The 14,008-nt window shown below is 53.4% G+C and overlaps 4 protein-coding genes across 4 annotated transcripts; 3 read left to right on the top strand and 1 right to left on the bottom strand.

The window, feature by feature from the left end:
- Positions 1-2: 2 nt before the first annotated feature.
- On the bottom strand, positions 3-1,788 carry J4E88_005916 (uncharacterized protein; the record flags this gene model as incomplete). The annotated part of the gene is made up of 2 exons (XM_049399547.1): positions 3-307; positions 1,176-1,788. 2 exons carry the CDS (start codon positions 1,786-1,788, stop codon positions 3-5), a joined length of 918 nt encoding a protein of 305 aa, XP_049254560.1.
- A 1,897-nt stretch (positions 1,789-3,685) lies between these two features.
- J4E88_005915 (uncharacterized protein) lies at positions 3,686-5,719 on the top strand (the record flags this gene model as incomplete). Its single annotated transcript, XM_049399546.1, has 3 exons — positions 3,686-3,895; positions 3,945-5,640; positions 5,691-5,719. The coding sequence occupies 3 exons, from the start codon at positions 3,686-3,688 to the stop codon at positions 5,717-5,719; spliced, it is 1,935 nt and encodes a 644-aa protein (XP_049254559.1).
- A 2,858-nt stretch (positions 5,720-8,577) lies between these two features.
- On the top strand, positions 8,578-10,381 carry PDH1 (ATP-binding cassette transporter CGR1; the record flags this gene model as incomplete). The annotated part of the gene is made up of 4 exons (XM_049399545.1): positions 8,578-8,847; positions 8,900-9,677; positions 9,735-9,919; positions 9,968-10,381. 4 exons carry the CDS (start codon positions 8,578-8,580, stop codon positions 10,379-10,381), a joined length of 1,647 nt encoding a protein of 548 aa, XP_049254558.1.
- An 857-nt stretch (positions 10,382-11,238) lies between these two features.
- J4E88_005913 (uncharacterized protein) lies at positions 11,239-13,135 on the top strand (the record flags this gene model as incomplete). The annotated part of the gene is made up of 7 exons (XM_049399544.1): positions 11,239-11,775; positions 11,827-11,915; positions 11,967-12,098; positions 12,155-12,212; positions 12,263-12,384; positions 12,433-12,707; positions 12,759-13,135. 7 exons carry the CDS (start codon positions 11,239-11,241, stop codon positions 13,133-13,135), a joined length of 1,590 nt encoding a protein of 529 aa, XP_049254557.1.
- Between the last annotated feature and the right edge of the window lie 873 nt (positions 13,136-14,008).

The raw sequence follows: 14,008 nt of genomic DNA, 5'->3' as shown, positions 1-14,008 counted from the left end.
CGCTATATCTCGATGCTCTCTGCGTCTTGTCTGTACTCTGGTGGTGTCTCTGTCTCTGCCCATTGGAGATCCACATGCCCACCTGACTTTACCACCTCTTCGGTAACATCATTGCCGTTGATGACGAGCTGGCTTCCGAACTTGATCCACTCATCCGCTCCACGTATGCGAGCCCAATAATGCCCATCTCGCCGCCCACCCGCAATCTCCATTCCACAGATCACCATGTCCCACTTGTCTGCTGCAATGATGTGGATACCCTGCACGACAGTTCCCTCGTCATAAGTACCTGCGCGCACCCGATTGACTATAAAATGTTAGTCATTTTCTAGTATAGATAAAAAGACTCGTACATCTAATTGTTCTGCGCGCGACGTGACGCTCGAGCTCAGCCTCGAGCTCATCTCTGAGCGCGAGGAGCTTCGCGGTCTCTAGAATCATCTGGTAACATTTTTGAAACAGGACGAATAGGGCAAGCGCCATAGCCGAACCGATCCAGGCGCTCGGATCGAAAGCAAGAAGGGCTAGTACAAGGCGTTTGCATCTCGTGGGGAGATTGGTGATGAAAGTCCAGAAGTTGATGCATAGTAGTAGGATGCGAGCGAAGAACCTCAAGATAGCCATCACAAGAGCTTCTAGCATGGTGAAGGTGGTGGGTGTTGCTGTTTCTGGCGGCCGTTGGGGTCTTTCGCTTTGCGCGGGAGAATGAGAGTTGGAGTACTTCTCGGTCGTGGTCGAAGAAGGTGAGAGCGATAGCGGGGACTAGCCAACGAGCACCGACCGTATGGTTTTCCTATTCACTTGAGCAAACGGTCTGGTGCGATTCCTTCGCGATCGAGCCATATTTATAGTACGAGTGTTGTAAGAGGTGGGCGTAGTGCAGCGGCGCCTGCAGGGTACTGCACGGACCGAGAGTTTCACTGATGAACTTGGGTGAACGTGTACCGGAAAATAAGAGGTGGGTGAATGTCTTTCTTAGTAAATACAAAGTCGGAGTGGAGCGCAATCAGATCAAGCGATGTGGTCAATACAAGGCTGGTGTGCCAATTCGTGATGTCTCGATGGTCAGTATCTCCGTGCTCTTCCTTCTTTGAACGCCCCAGGATCATTTAACAGCATACTGCGCACGTCATCCATGGTAAAGCCTTTGTGTCTCTCACAGCAAGCCTCCATACATCGTAATATCTTTCTTGGCCATTCCACATATTTCGTCCATTCTCCACTTTCATCATCGTCTATAGCTGCCATGATCAGAGCATTCCATTGAACAGTCGCTCTTGTAGGAGTTTTCAAAGCCATTTTTGGAGCAGCTATCGACGACAGAATGAATCGTACGGCGCAAAAGTGGGCCATGATGACGTTGCCGAGCTGGTTGGTACGGTCAAACATGCGCATGAGTGCTTCGTGTGGCCAGGTTGAGAAGATCGTGAGGATGACCATCATAGCTGCAAAAGACCGTATGGGGTATGGAGCGCCAGGAATAGGATCCGTAACATTCTCCCAGTCGATGTTGTCAAACGCGAGGCCGAAGTCTTGTGGTAAGATCGGGTTAGCGAACGGAAAGAGACCCAACGGCGAGTCACGAGGTATTGGAAGTTCATCAGTTTCGATTTCCAGGTCTGAGTGCAGCAGGAGTCGAAGTGTTTCGGTGAGCTGGCCAACAATGGCCTTCTCGATGGAATGTATACCAGTTCCATCCATTATGCTGGAAAGGGATTTCAAAGACAGTAGAGCTTCTTGCAAAAGTTCCTGGTCGACTTCAGGAAACTTGGTAAATGCGGTGTCCATAGCTATAGTGTCCAGGCCTTTCTGTGTAGAGAAAGGGCTGCGAAAGCCTTCGCCTATGATAAGCTGAGAGAGGAATGAGCATCCCCGCAAAGATAAAAAGTGTTCGAGAAAACCGTCACCTATGTAGCTTGACTGGAAGCACAGTAGGTAAGAAGTTGCTAACATGATATACGATTCCTCAGCCGTCGGGGGCCAATTGGCGAAGGCGTCCTCGAGGCCAACGATGGCTTTTTGTCGATGTTGGACCGCCAGGGCAGTCTGTGGATTTTCAACTTGAACGGCAAGATGAGATCCAGCAAGAGCCAGCATAGCATCCATGAGATATGGGTACTGCGTGGTCAGTGATGTTAGGTCTCTTGCACGGTGAGCCAGAGGTTGCACTCACTTTATGACACGCTGCCGGAACATCTGTGACCCAAAGCTCTTCCCAGTCGTGCGGGATCCAAGGATGTGCTGAGACGAGATAGTGATGAAACAGCTGCATATCTTCTGAGCTGTAGATAGTAGGTGTGTCGGAAAGCTTAACAACTTGACGAGGACTTGACACTGCCGACTCGATGTAGTCACGCCGTGCGTGCTTGAATACATCGGGGTATCTGCAAACCACTAGAATAGTTGGTGAGATGTTGATCTTAGTTCACAACGCCACACTTACGTCCGCGCTTGTCGCAGTTCGCGCATGAAGGCCATGTCTCTGGACACTAACACAGTTTAGTGATATGACGAGGCACTGGGAAGTGGATGCGGTACCTTGATCTTGCGTCGTTTGCACGGAATGCAGCCCAGGCGACTTTTAGTGTGCCCGCGTCGCTGTCGTAACCCTGTCGGTGCGGGTGTGTCGCCGCTAGAGGCGGTGGTGCTGCTAGATGTGAGTTAGGTAAAGTTTTGTGCATTGGATGAGAAGCGTACGATTGGTCAGATCCGTTCACATTGTTTTCTTTTGGTCGTATGGGTTGCTTCGATACTCCTGCATGGTGTATCGTTTGCGGAACATCGTCAGGTGCTTTGGGATCGTTGGCAGGAACGCTGCTCCCAAGGAAGTCGCCTATGCCGTCCAACACAATGTAGCCATCAAACAAATCGTCCATAGCTGCGAGCACGTCAAGTAAAGAAATAGATATGATGATGCAATCTACATTAGTCCATGTCACCGGTGGTGTTGCCTGAATCGACTGGGATGATGCCAAGCCGTCAAGGTGTCATCGTTTGCTGGAGGCCTTGTAGTCGGAAAGTCGGCGTCAGCGGCGCTGGATCCGAGCATTACAAAGACAATTGACGCTAGAGGCCATGAACTCTGGGTGCGTGCATGTCTTCTCATACAAATGTATGCATGAAGCGGAGGCATAAAGGAGCTTGAGACGTCGTCATCTTGACAGGGTACTGGTCCCGCATTGGCCTCGCGGACGCAATGTCGTGTGAGAAGGTCGCGATGCCTTCAGCGGGTGCAATGGCGGGAATTTTGGGTCAATGTTGCATTTTCCAGGAGCAGAGTGAAAGTGGAATCTCGTGATGATTTGAAGTCGCTGTATGGATCCATGGATTACAGATGAGGTTGCTGTGGGTCGGCAAACGTGACGGGGCAGAAAGCGTTGGATGGGTTTCTCCCTTGTCCGCCCAGTCGGGTGGTTAGCCGCAAGTGACGTCTCCCCTTCACCAGCACCGCCATTCTTCTTACCAACACCGTGGCAATCTCCACGCGGCGCCTCAGCATTCACCTCGCCATCCGCACGCAGCCTCGACTGGCTTACCAAGCGACTGCGACTCTTCCCATGTGCTGCCTAATAGTGGAGTGAGGAGCACGCCCCACCAGCCACGCCCAAGCCCAACCAACGGCTGAGCACTCGAGCACGCCCAAACCTCCTCCAATTCCGCGCTCGAGGTCGCGAAGCACGCCGCAATGCCTTCGATTCTCTCCGACGAGGACAAGCAGACGGTCAAGCGCACCGTGCCCAAGTCGGCCAACAAGATCCACACCGTCGCCGTCGCCAAGTTGTACATCGCCTACCCGGACCGGCACCGATGGACCTACACGGGCCTGCAGGGCGCCGTCGTGCTGGCCAACGACCTGGTCGGCAACACCTTCTGGCTCAAGATGGTGGACATATCGGTAGGTGCGAGGCACGCCACAGCACAGAATGCACGACTGACGGATGCAGCCCCAAAGTCGCGGTGTCATCTGGGACCAGGAGATATACGACACCTTCTCGTACAACCAGGACCGCGTCTTCTTCCACACTTTTGAGCTCGAGGACTGTCTGGCCGGCCTGTCCTTTGCCGACGAGAAGGAGGCCAAGACGTTCAAGAAGAAGCTCGACGACCGCGAAAAGAACGCCCACAAGAACACCAAGAACAAACCCTTCAGCGCATCTGCCGGTACCAGCGCGCCCTCAGCCAACGGAAAGAGCGGGGGCCATGGCCACGGCCTGCTGGGAAGGCTCACCGGACGCGACCGCCATTCTTCCTCACCTGGCCCGCCGCCAGCGTCCATTATTCCACCCGTCAGCGTCACATCGCCTGTGCAGAGCACCCACTCCAACGCCACAAGTGCTCGCAACTCCGCCATCGACACCACCGACCCATCATGGCAGCCCCTGTTGAAGGAACTGCTGGCAATGGGTATCACCGAGGACCAGATCGAAGAAAACGCCGATTTTATCAAGCTATACATCGAGCAGCGGAAGCAAGAGGAGAAGCTCAAGGATGAGAACAATCAGCGCAAGTCCAGAGCGCCCCCGCCTCCACCACCGAGTGCGCCTCCCATGGCCGCATCTCTCAGCCCTCAGAACACAGGCGGCTCCAAGCGAGGGCCTCCGCCCGCACCTCCGCCAGCGCGTAGAACAAGGACGGACGCAGCCCTCAATCGCAACTCTTCAGGAAGCCCTGCGCCACCATCACCACCGCGCGAAGCTTCACCGTCTCCAGGACCGCCCAAACCAGTCTTCAGAGCGCCTCCACCACTTGCGGAAGCAGGAAAGTTCGCCAATCTACCTCCTGCACCACCAGGCAGGTCGCGAGCCTCATCCAACGCAGCCAACCCAGGTCCTCCACCGCCGCCGCGCCCGCCCAAGACACCCGTACCCGACGAAGAGAGGCCAGTGGGAGGCAAGTTCGGTGTACCTCCACCCTTCACAGGCAATCGCGTACCCTCCGGCCCACCTCCACCACCCCCAAGCCGAGGGCCAGTTCCTCCACCGCCTCCCGCGAGAGACACGCCATCCGCGCCTCCTCCGCTCCCACCGAAGTCATCGGCAGCCCCGACACCACCGCCTGTCCACAACATACCACCGCCTCCTCCGCTACCACCGTCTTCATCTCGACCTACACCAGCACCCCCTTCGAGCGCGGCACCAGTCCCACCGCCTCTGCCACCAACAAGCAATGTAGCACCGACACCACCTCCGCCGCCGCCCATGCCCGGACGATCGATCCCTCCTCCTCCACCGATGCCTAACAGCTCAGCACCTCCTCCACCCCCTATGCCAAGCACAGGCGCACCGCCGCCACCGCCAATGCCTCCTGGCTCTGTGCCTCCTCCGCCGCCGCCAATGCCTTCACGAAGCGCTGTGGCACCACCTCCACCTGGCCCACCGCCCCCACCGAGCGGCGGCGCGCCTCTGCCCAAACCAGCGCCAGGCCGAGACGGCTTGCTAGCGGACATCCGAGGAGGAGCGAGGTTGAAGAAGGTTTCAGATACAGAGAAAAAGGACCGCAGTGCAGCGGCAGTTCCTGGTGCGGAACCTGCTGGAGGAGCTTCTGGAGGAGCCAGTGGTGCAGCTCAACCTGGAGATGCTGGCTTGGCTGGAGCACTGGCTAGTGCTCTTGCGGCAAGGAAGTCAAAAGTTAGTCACAGCGGTAAGTACAATCATTCTTGCTGGATTAGCAGTATATTGACGTGTTTACAGACGATGAGTCCGACAAAGATGATTGGTAAACGTGCAGAATTCAGAAGTAGCGACAAATCGACAAGCCAAGCCAACCACGACCTTATCCCAACGCCGAGGCACCTGCGACACCCAGTCAGACGATATGAGGATGTGGAAAGAGTTATGAGAACGTGTATCTGGGTGATCCACAGTGGCAGAAGCGCCAAAATCAATCTTGAGAGAAGAGCCACTTGGCTGATTGGTGTGAGAGAGTTAGTTGATACCAAGAATGATAAAGTATATTCTTCGTCTTCAAAACCATCGTCTTCACCTCTTGGACACCGTCTCGTGCCCTATTAGTTCCCCTGCCTTCGCTAGCCGAACCATTACATTCTTAATCCTCTTGACTTCATATCCACAAGCCGCCAACAGCGCAACCTCTAGACACACATCTGCCTTTAGCCTCCCCTCTTCCCTATGTCTAGCGTAAAACTGTTCAGGCCGGCACATGTACTCTTGACAACAGGTTGACAATGCTGCTGCATGACAAAGTCGGTGCAGCTTATCCACCGTATAGAAATCCCACAACGGAGGTTCTTCCAGGCTTCCGATGTATTCATGAAATGGCGCGTGATGTAATCTGGACAGACTCTCGGCTACTGTGAGACAATTCAGAAGACGCGCAGCTAGCTCTTGAGAGACGATAGGGAGGTTTGTTGTATGAGCTGTGTTCAGAATCGCAGAGGTAAAGAGGGTAGTATGGAGGCCGGATTTGCGTTGCGTATGAGACCACCAAAGGAGCAAGTAGGTGGATGATATACGAGGAAAGTCCGCAAGTGTTATGTTCGTGTTTAAGGCGTGTAAAACTTCTTTGTTGAATATCCCTGGAATAGGAATCAGTTGGCCCGACTGCGTTAGTGTCTTTGTGCAGAGCAGGGACTCACGGCATATAAGTCGCAGATCAAGTGCTGGCGTGAGCTCGTCTAACGGAGTTTTGTCATCGTTTATGAGCTGTAAAATAGTGTAATCGATGATGATGCTCCATAGTTCCGTAGGGAGGGCGACGATGCCGGCGAGGGGTGATGTAGGTATTGGGACAGGTAAGGTTTCCTGCTTCAAGTTACTTAGGGGCTTTCGAACGAGAGAATTCAATAGAAGGATAGTGTTCATGGTAATGAGTCTTGAAATTCTTTTCACGAGTTAACCGAAGAGCCGCCGTTTACTTATTCTGAAGTTGTGGAAGGAGCGACGGGTAGCCAAGCACGGACGCGTATTCGATGGCTGGGAAATCAGGCACCAGGATTCGTTAACTCTGTACCATCGCACCCGCGAGTTGGTGAGCCCAGCATGCTCTTTTACCGCAATGTATCCTGATGGCAAAACTTTGGGCTCTAGGAATTTGTATATTTTCCTGCAAGAACGGTATTATATCAGCCCCGAGATCCCGATCTCAATCTTCAATGCATTCATGGATGGTATTTGCGCCATCAGTTTCCCCGCCGTATACACCATTCGCATGATTGAGAGAGGGCGAGAAAAATCGAGAATTGCGCAAGAGACGAAAGAGAGGTTGAGACAGATTCCGCAATCATGTCTCAATGGTGTGGAAGCTTTGCCGGTGGAGCTGTGGAGTCAGATCATTGATTATCTCGTCGGCCCATACTTGCAGCACAAAGAGCGGCAATGTTATGGCATGCGTAAGGTGCTAGAGATGCGGCTCGTGTGTGGTGAGTACAAGAATACATTGACTGCAACGTCCAAGAACTGACTTTCAGACTAGATACCTTTGATAAGGAAATACAGCGAGTGTTGCATCAGCACCTGACTCTATCTCAGCTGCCGTACCGTTCATTCATTATATATGACATACAGAAGCAATCAAGCTTGGATCGTTCCCTGCGCGATGCTATTCTCGCATCGGCGTTGTATCGCGAAACGCAGCTTTACTCTAGAGACGGCACAGCACATCTCATGGCATACCGTCTGAAGAACTGCGTCCTTGTCGCCCAGCATCTATCGGCCGACTACAGCGTGCAGAACGAGCAGTTGCTGTCCGGAAGGCTTTGCGCCGTTGCTTCCGCGTCGCGTTGTTGCTGGAACTACATCTTCACTCTCTGGTACGTTGGAAGCCATGCGTTCATCAATGGTGTCGATGAGGATGGTGCATTCTCAAGGGAGAAGGATATCCTCTTGGAAGTCTCCTTGTTATTGGCTATTGGATATCAACTTGCAGAAGTCAGGCGATGGATGCTGAGGCTGGGCAGATTGGGCATGCTGGTTGGCTATAGAGAACATGCTGTAAAGCGTCCTGATAGAGCGTTTGATGGTGCGATTGATGTATGCCGCTTTCCTGTCGGGGACCAGGTGCTGCAAGTTGAAGATTTTGCCAGGACAGAAGAGGAATTGGAAAGTATCAGAGCGGCGGGAGAAGCGCTTGACCGGGAAGTCGATGATGAGTTGGAGGATCTAGAAAGACGATTCAATGTCTAGTTTTCGGAGGCTCTGCGGCCTTGCAGGCATGTGGAAGCGGGACCCAGCCACCGTAGCCGAAGCGTACCTGCCGCGCACATGTGCGGGATGATGCGGGGTAGCAAGTCAAGTAGATTGCGGGCAGACAGTCGCACAAAAAATGAAGTCGCGACGGCAGCCATGTAAGCGTAGTGTTATCATCAAAGACATCTGCAGTGAGAGAATATCATCGTGAAGCCTGTCACGCTGGCGCTGCAAGACATTTCCGTGCGGATGGCGGATATGTACTGCCTCGGTTGACGGCGGTCTATCCATCCTCCCGAATTCTGCGAGCCGAGCGATGCTCATGTCCTGAACTTCCTCAAAGACCTACAGTTCCCTCAAAAGCGCGAAGTACGACTGTCCCTTTTCTTCAAAGCTGCATTGACGTCGTCCGGCACGACAGACGCTAATCAACATGTCGGCCTTCAGTCGCAACCTGTGCAGCACCGCTTCACGAAACCTCCGATCACGGTCCAGCGTCGTATCGAGAGCCATAAGGCCAATTGCCCTGCGAACTGCTCCTTCCACCCCAATCACTTCGCGCACAGCAACCGCATCATCCTTCTCCACCATGACGGCCCTCAAGAGCTCCATGCCTCAGACGCTGAGCAAGCGCGAGTATGATCCTGAGATCAAGGACATGGCAAACTACATCCACAACACCCCCATCGACTCCGAGCTTGCGGTAAGCTAATTGCGCTCTCAGCGATTATCGCGGCTAATCAAGCTTCATATAGTTCGACACCGCCCGCTGGGTGTTCGTTGACACGCTCGGTTGCGGTCTCGAGGGGCTGCAGTTCGAGCAGTGCAGGAAGATCCTGGGTCCCACTGTGGAAGGCACGACTGTCCCCAACGGCTGCAAAGTGCCCGGTACCAACTACCAGCTCGACCCCATAAACGGCGCCTTCAACATTGGTGCCATGATCCGATGGCTCGACTTCAACGACTGCTGGCTAGCTGCCGAGTGGGGCCACCCCTCCGACAACCTGGGAGCGATCCTCGCAACTGCCGACTGGATTACACGAACAAACAAGGCTGGAGGCAATCTCGGCAATGGCAAGATCTTCAAGGTCAGAGATGTCCTCGAGGCCATGATCAGGGCACACGAAATCCAGGGCTGCATGGCCCTAGAGAACTCCTTCAACAAGGTCGGCCTGGACCACGTCATTCTGGTCAAGTTGGCCTCGACAGCTGTCGTTTCCAAGATGATGGGTCTCAGCGAGGCTCAGACTCGGGATGCCATCTCGCAAGCGTTTGTTGATGGCCAGTCTATGCGTACCTACAGGCACTCGCCCAACACCATGTCGCGCAAGTCCTGGGCCGCTGGTGATGCTTGCCAGACCGCCGTCAACCTTGTGCTGAAGGTCATGAAGGGTGAGCAGGGTCTGCCTACAGTTCTCTCAGCTCCTACCTGGGGCTTCTACGACGTCAACTTTGGCGGCAAGCCCTTCCAGTTCCAGAGAGGCTACGGCAGCTACGTCATGGAGAACGTTCTCTTCAAGGTTTCTTATCCGGGTAAGACGACTCTTTCAGGTCAATGCTACTCGTGAGCCATTTACTAATTTGATCCAGCTGAGTTCCACTCACAGACTGCGGTCGAAGCGGCGCAGCGCCTGAACAAGAAGCTGGCTGCGATGGGTAAGAGCGCCAAAGACATTGAGGGTGTAGTGAACCGAACGCATGAAGCCTGCATTCGTATCATCGATAAGCAGTTCAAGCCTATGGAGAACTTTGCTGACCGTGATCACTGCGTTCAAGTAAGTCTCACCCTTCGTGGTTCGCCGGCTGTGCTGACATGATGGTAGTACATGGTCTCCACCATGTTTGTCTTCAACCGCCTTGAAGCCACTGACTACCCAGATGACAGCGAAGCTGCTACATCGGAACTCGTCGAGTCTCTCCGCCAGCGCATTAGCTGTGTAGAGGACCCGCAATTCACCAAGGATTACCACGATCCTGCGAAGCGCACCATCTCCAACGCCTTGACCGTAACGCTCAAGGACGGAACCGTGCTGGAGGAAGAGGTTGTCGAGGCTCCGCTTGGCCATCGGTTGCGTCGTGAGGAAGCAAAGCCCGAGATTCTTGCCAAGTTCAAGAGGCATCTCGGCCCGCACTACCCGTCGCAACACGTTGACAAGCTCGTCGCGTTAGCGCAGGACCCCAAGTCGCTCGATAGCATGGACATCGACGAGTACGTCGATCTGTACGTGAAGAACTAGAAATCAAGATTAGCTAGATTGAGTGACTTCGCGATGGGCGCGCCTCGGCATGGCTGACTATCGCGTTATCGCGTCGTCGCTAATGCAACTAGACGCGGTTGAGAGACCTCCCGAAATCGGGAACGTGCGCTTCCGCCTTATTACTGCTTTCTATATCCCTGTCTTTTTCACCAAAAGTTACTTCCAGCCGTCACACCGAAGCCACCGCATTGACCCCCTAGTATATTCTTGCAATATTCCACCTTCGTCGCGTGATCCTAGCCTGCCGACATATCTGTACGACCGTAATATCGGATGCGTTATGACGACGTCGTCACGGCCGAGAGAAGTCTCCGGATCGATATCGAGGCTGTGGGGTTGTCTTCCTAACCCAACGTTGAGCAGAAACTACCGACATAGGCCGTCCCCGTCCCGGGTTTCCTTGCCCTCCCCACGGGGAATCCCTCACGAGCTGAGCACGGAGTGGAGGCGCCGACCGCCAACTGGTTCAGCTGGGTAGCTATCTATCCGGGATCGACGGAAGCTGGTCTGGGACAATGTGCCATCATCGGGCTCGTCTGACTGTGATGCTTACGGACATTGGTACCGTATACTCCAGAGATGAATTGTGGATGGTGTCGCCGCAAGGTTTGATGATCCAGATGACACGACAGTGCGCCTCATGGCTGCTTCCCCAATAAGTACTTCTTGAGAGCACCCAGTCTAGCCTGTGCTCATTACCAATCTTTGTTCACTCGAACGCTCCTGCGTTGTTACCAATTTGGCCAACGTCACCTGTCAGTTGCCCTTGCCTTCCAAGGTTACCGTCCTCCCGCCCATCTCCTCGGACCCTGGTCTCGTTCCCGCGTACCAGCAATATGTCACTCACACCGAAGAGCCCTCTTACTAGCCATCGTAGCGATGATTCGCTCGATGATGCAGAAAAGGGCATGTACGATAGTACACTGGAGTTGACCGCACCTGGCTTTGTGTATATGGAGCCGAAGAGGTCGGCATATACTGTTTCGTCATTGCTCCCCGCTTCTCCTGTTCATCAAGGTATAACACCATGCACAAGCGTACCGGAGCTCTCACTCTCACTGCCAAAGGGACGGAAACCTACAGATGCTGCTGCACTGGACACTACCGTGAAGAAACCGGCAGGAGCCAAACCTCAAAAGCCAAAGATCAGCCGGTGGATCCTTTTTGACCTCTGGTTCAATACATACAGGAAGTTTTTCGTATTCGTCGTCTCACTCAACCTCACGGGGATCGTCTTGACAGCATGTGGTCGCTTCAAATATGGCGAGGAACACCTCGGTGCTTTGGTACTGGGAAACCTACTCTCCGCCATCTTGTTCAGAAACGAGCTATGGATGCGCTTCTTATACATGGTCGCCATATACGGACTAGGGGTATGTACGTCCCCTGGCTCTATCACGAGTATTTCTGACCAGTCATTGTAGTGGGCACCCGTATGCGTAAAGTTAGCTGCAACATCTGTCCTGCAGCACGTTGGGGGGATACATTCTGGATGCGCATTGTCTGGGGCTGCGTGAGTAGACCTGCATATATCCATTGCAGATAGTACTAACAGAAAGCCCAGTTGGCTCATCTACAAGTGCGTCGACATCATCAAATATCGTGCCGTACAGCACCCTGCTGTGATCGCTAGCGGTATCATCACCAACGTTTTCATCATCATCTCGGTCCTGAGCGCCTTCCCTTGGGTTCGCAAGTGAGTAGTTCCAACGGACGTGTAACTCTGTGACACCATGCTTACGCCCTGGTCAGCACCTATCACAATGTCTTCGAGAAGCATCACCGTTTTGTTGGATGGCTAGGCCTCGCAGTATGCATCCCGATTGCGCTCTTCCGAGAACTCATACTAACGCCCGCTAGATGACATGGGTTTTCGTGGTCCTGGGCAACACCTACGACATCAAGCGTGGCGAGTGGAGGACCGACGCCCACAGCTTACTCAGTGCACAAGAGCTATGGTTCGCTGTCTTCATGACAGTATTGTAAGAGCGCCTATACTTCTATCAGCTTCTCCTACTGACTAGTTATAGCATCCTCATCCCATGGGTCACCCTCAGAGAGGTGCCAGTCGAAGTCGAGATCCCCTCACCAAAAGTCGCTGTCCTCAAGTTCGAGCGCGGCATGCAGCAAGGTCTTCTAGGAAGAATTAGCCGCACGTCCATAATGGAGTACCACGCGTTCGGCATCATCAGCGAGGGACGCAAGGCTACTCATCACTACATGATCTGTGGTGTTCAAGGAGACTTCACTAAGAACCTCGTCGCCAATCCACCAAAGACTGTATGGACACGCCAGCTCAAGTTCGGTATGTTCTTGCATAACTCTATCTGCATCTCCATTGCTAACACAATCACAGCCGGCGTCGGCCACGCCTCTGCAATGTTCAAACGCGGCATCCGTATCTGCACCGGTACTGGCATCGGCGCCGCCCTTTCAACCTGCATCCAATCCCCCAACTGGTTCCTCATCTGGATCGGCTCTGACCAAGAGCGCACATTCGGCCCCACCGTCACAGGTCTCATCCACAAGCACATCGAGCCCGAGCGCATGATTCTCTGGGACAGCAAGAAGCGGGGTGGCCGCCCGGACACAATGGAGTTGTTGAGAGATACATGGAAGAGATTCGGCGCTGAGGTCATCTTCATTACGAGCAACAGCCAGGGCAACGATGAGATGATGCAGGGGTGTGCCAAAGAAGGTATGCATGCTTTCGGCACACTTTGGGACTTTTAGAGTTTCGATACGGACTCAATCTTAGACGGAGACGGGTCGGTTCAACAGAGGACAGAGATGTGAGCAACATTTTGTTGAGGAATATAGCGGCATTGCGCATTTTGCGGATGGAGTTTTGGACTTTCTCTTAGAGGTGCATTGGGCAGACATAGGGCATTTCTTGATTCACTTTCAATTTCGTTGCAATGGAAGCAAAACAGCAAAAAAGAAAACAGCATCATCACGTCAACCTCAACCTTGGACCAATTTTGCATGTGACATCAACGTAATCCAATAACACAGTCAGCAAAACGAAATCCCATATTTCGGTGGTAATACAAGTCTCAGATAACGATTATCGACCACCTACCACACAGCCGGCTCACCAGCCGCCCCCAAGGTCCAGATCCCACCATCGCACCCACCATCCTCGCAAGTACTACCTACCCACTACATCCCACACACACTACCACAAACACGGCGCACGGTAGTCTTGGCCCCACATAGTCCATACCGTCCGATCGCCAAGGTGCGCATTCCCTCACGTGGTAATAACAACCGGCTGATATAGGTAGCTGATCCGCGAAAACGGCGCTATTGGGGTATGCTCGCAATATATCTTAGATTGGGGTGGGCTGTGCGTGGAAATACACTAGAACATTGTATATACATCACATGCGATGCGCCCTTTCATCGTCGATGCGAAAAAAGAACGAGATTGTGGGTTCTGGTGGTAGAGATGGAGGTACAAGTGTCATGTACCTGAGGGCATTGTGGCGCTCCGTGGGGTTGGGCTGCGATGAGGGTTTTCGCTTGCAGGTGGGATTATTCTTTCGGAGCGAGATTCCGTTAGTGAGACGAAGTGTGGATGTAGTAGTTGCGACGTCATAGTTT

The sequence above is a fragment of the Alternaria novae-zelandiae genome, assembly GCF_023758075.1.
Source record: "Alternaria novae-zelandiae strain BMP 2774 chromosome Unknown scaffold_11, whole genome shotgun sequence".
NCBI lineage: Eukaryota > Fungi > Ascomycota > Dothideomycetes > Pleosporales > Pleosporaceae > Alternaria > Alternaria novae-zelandiae.
The sequence above is the reverse complement of the archived record's forward strand: the minus strand, read 5'-3'. Positions and strand labels throughout refer to the sequence as shown.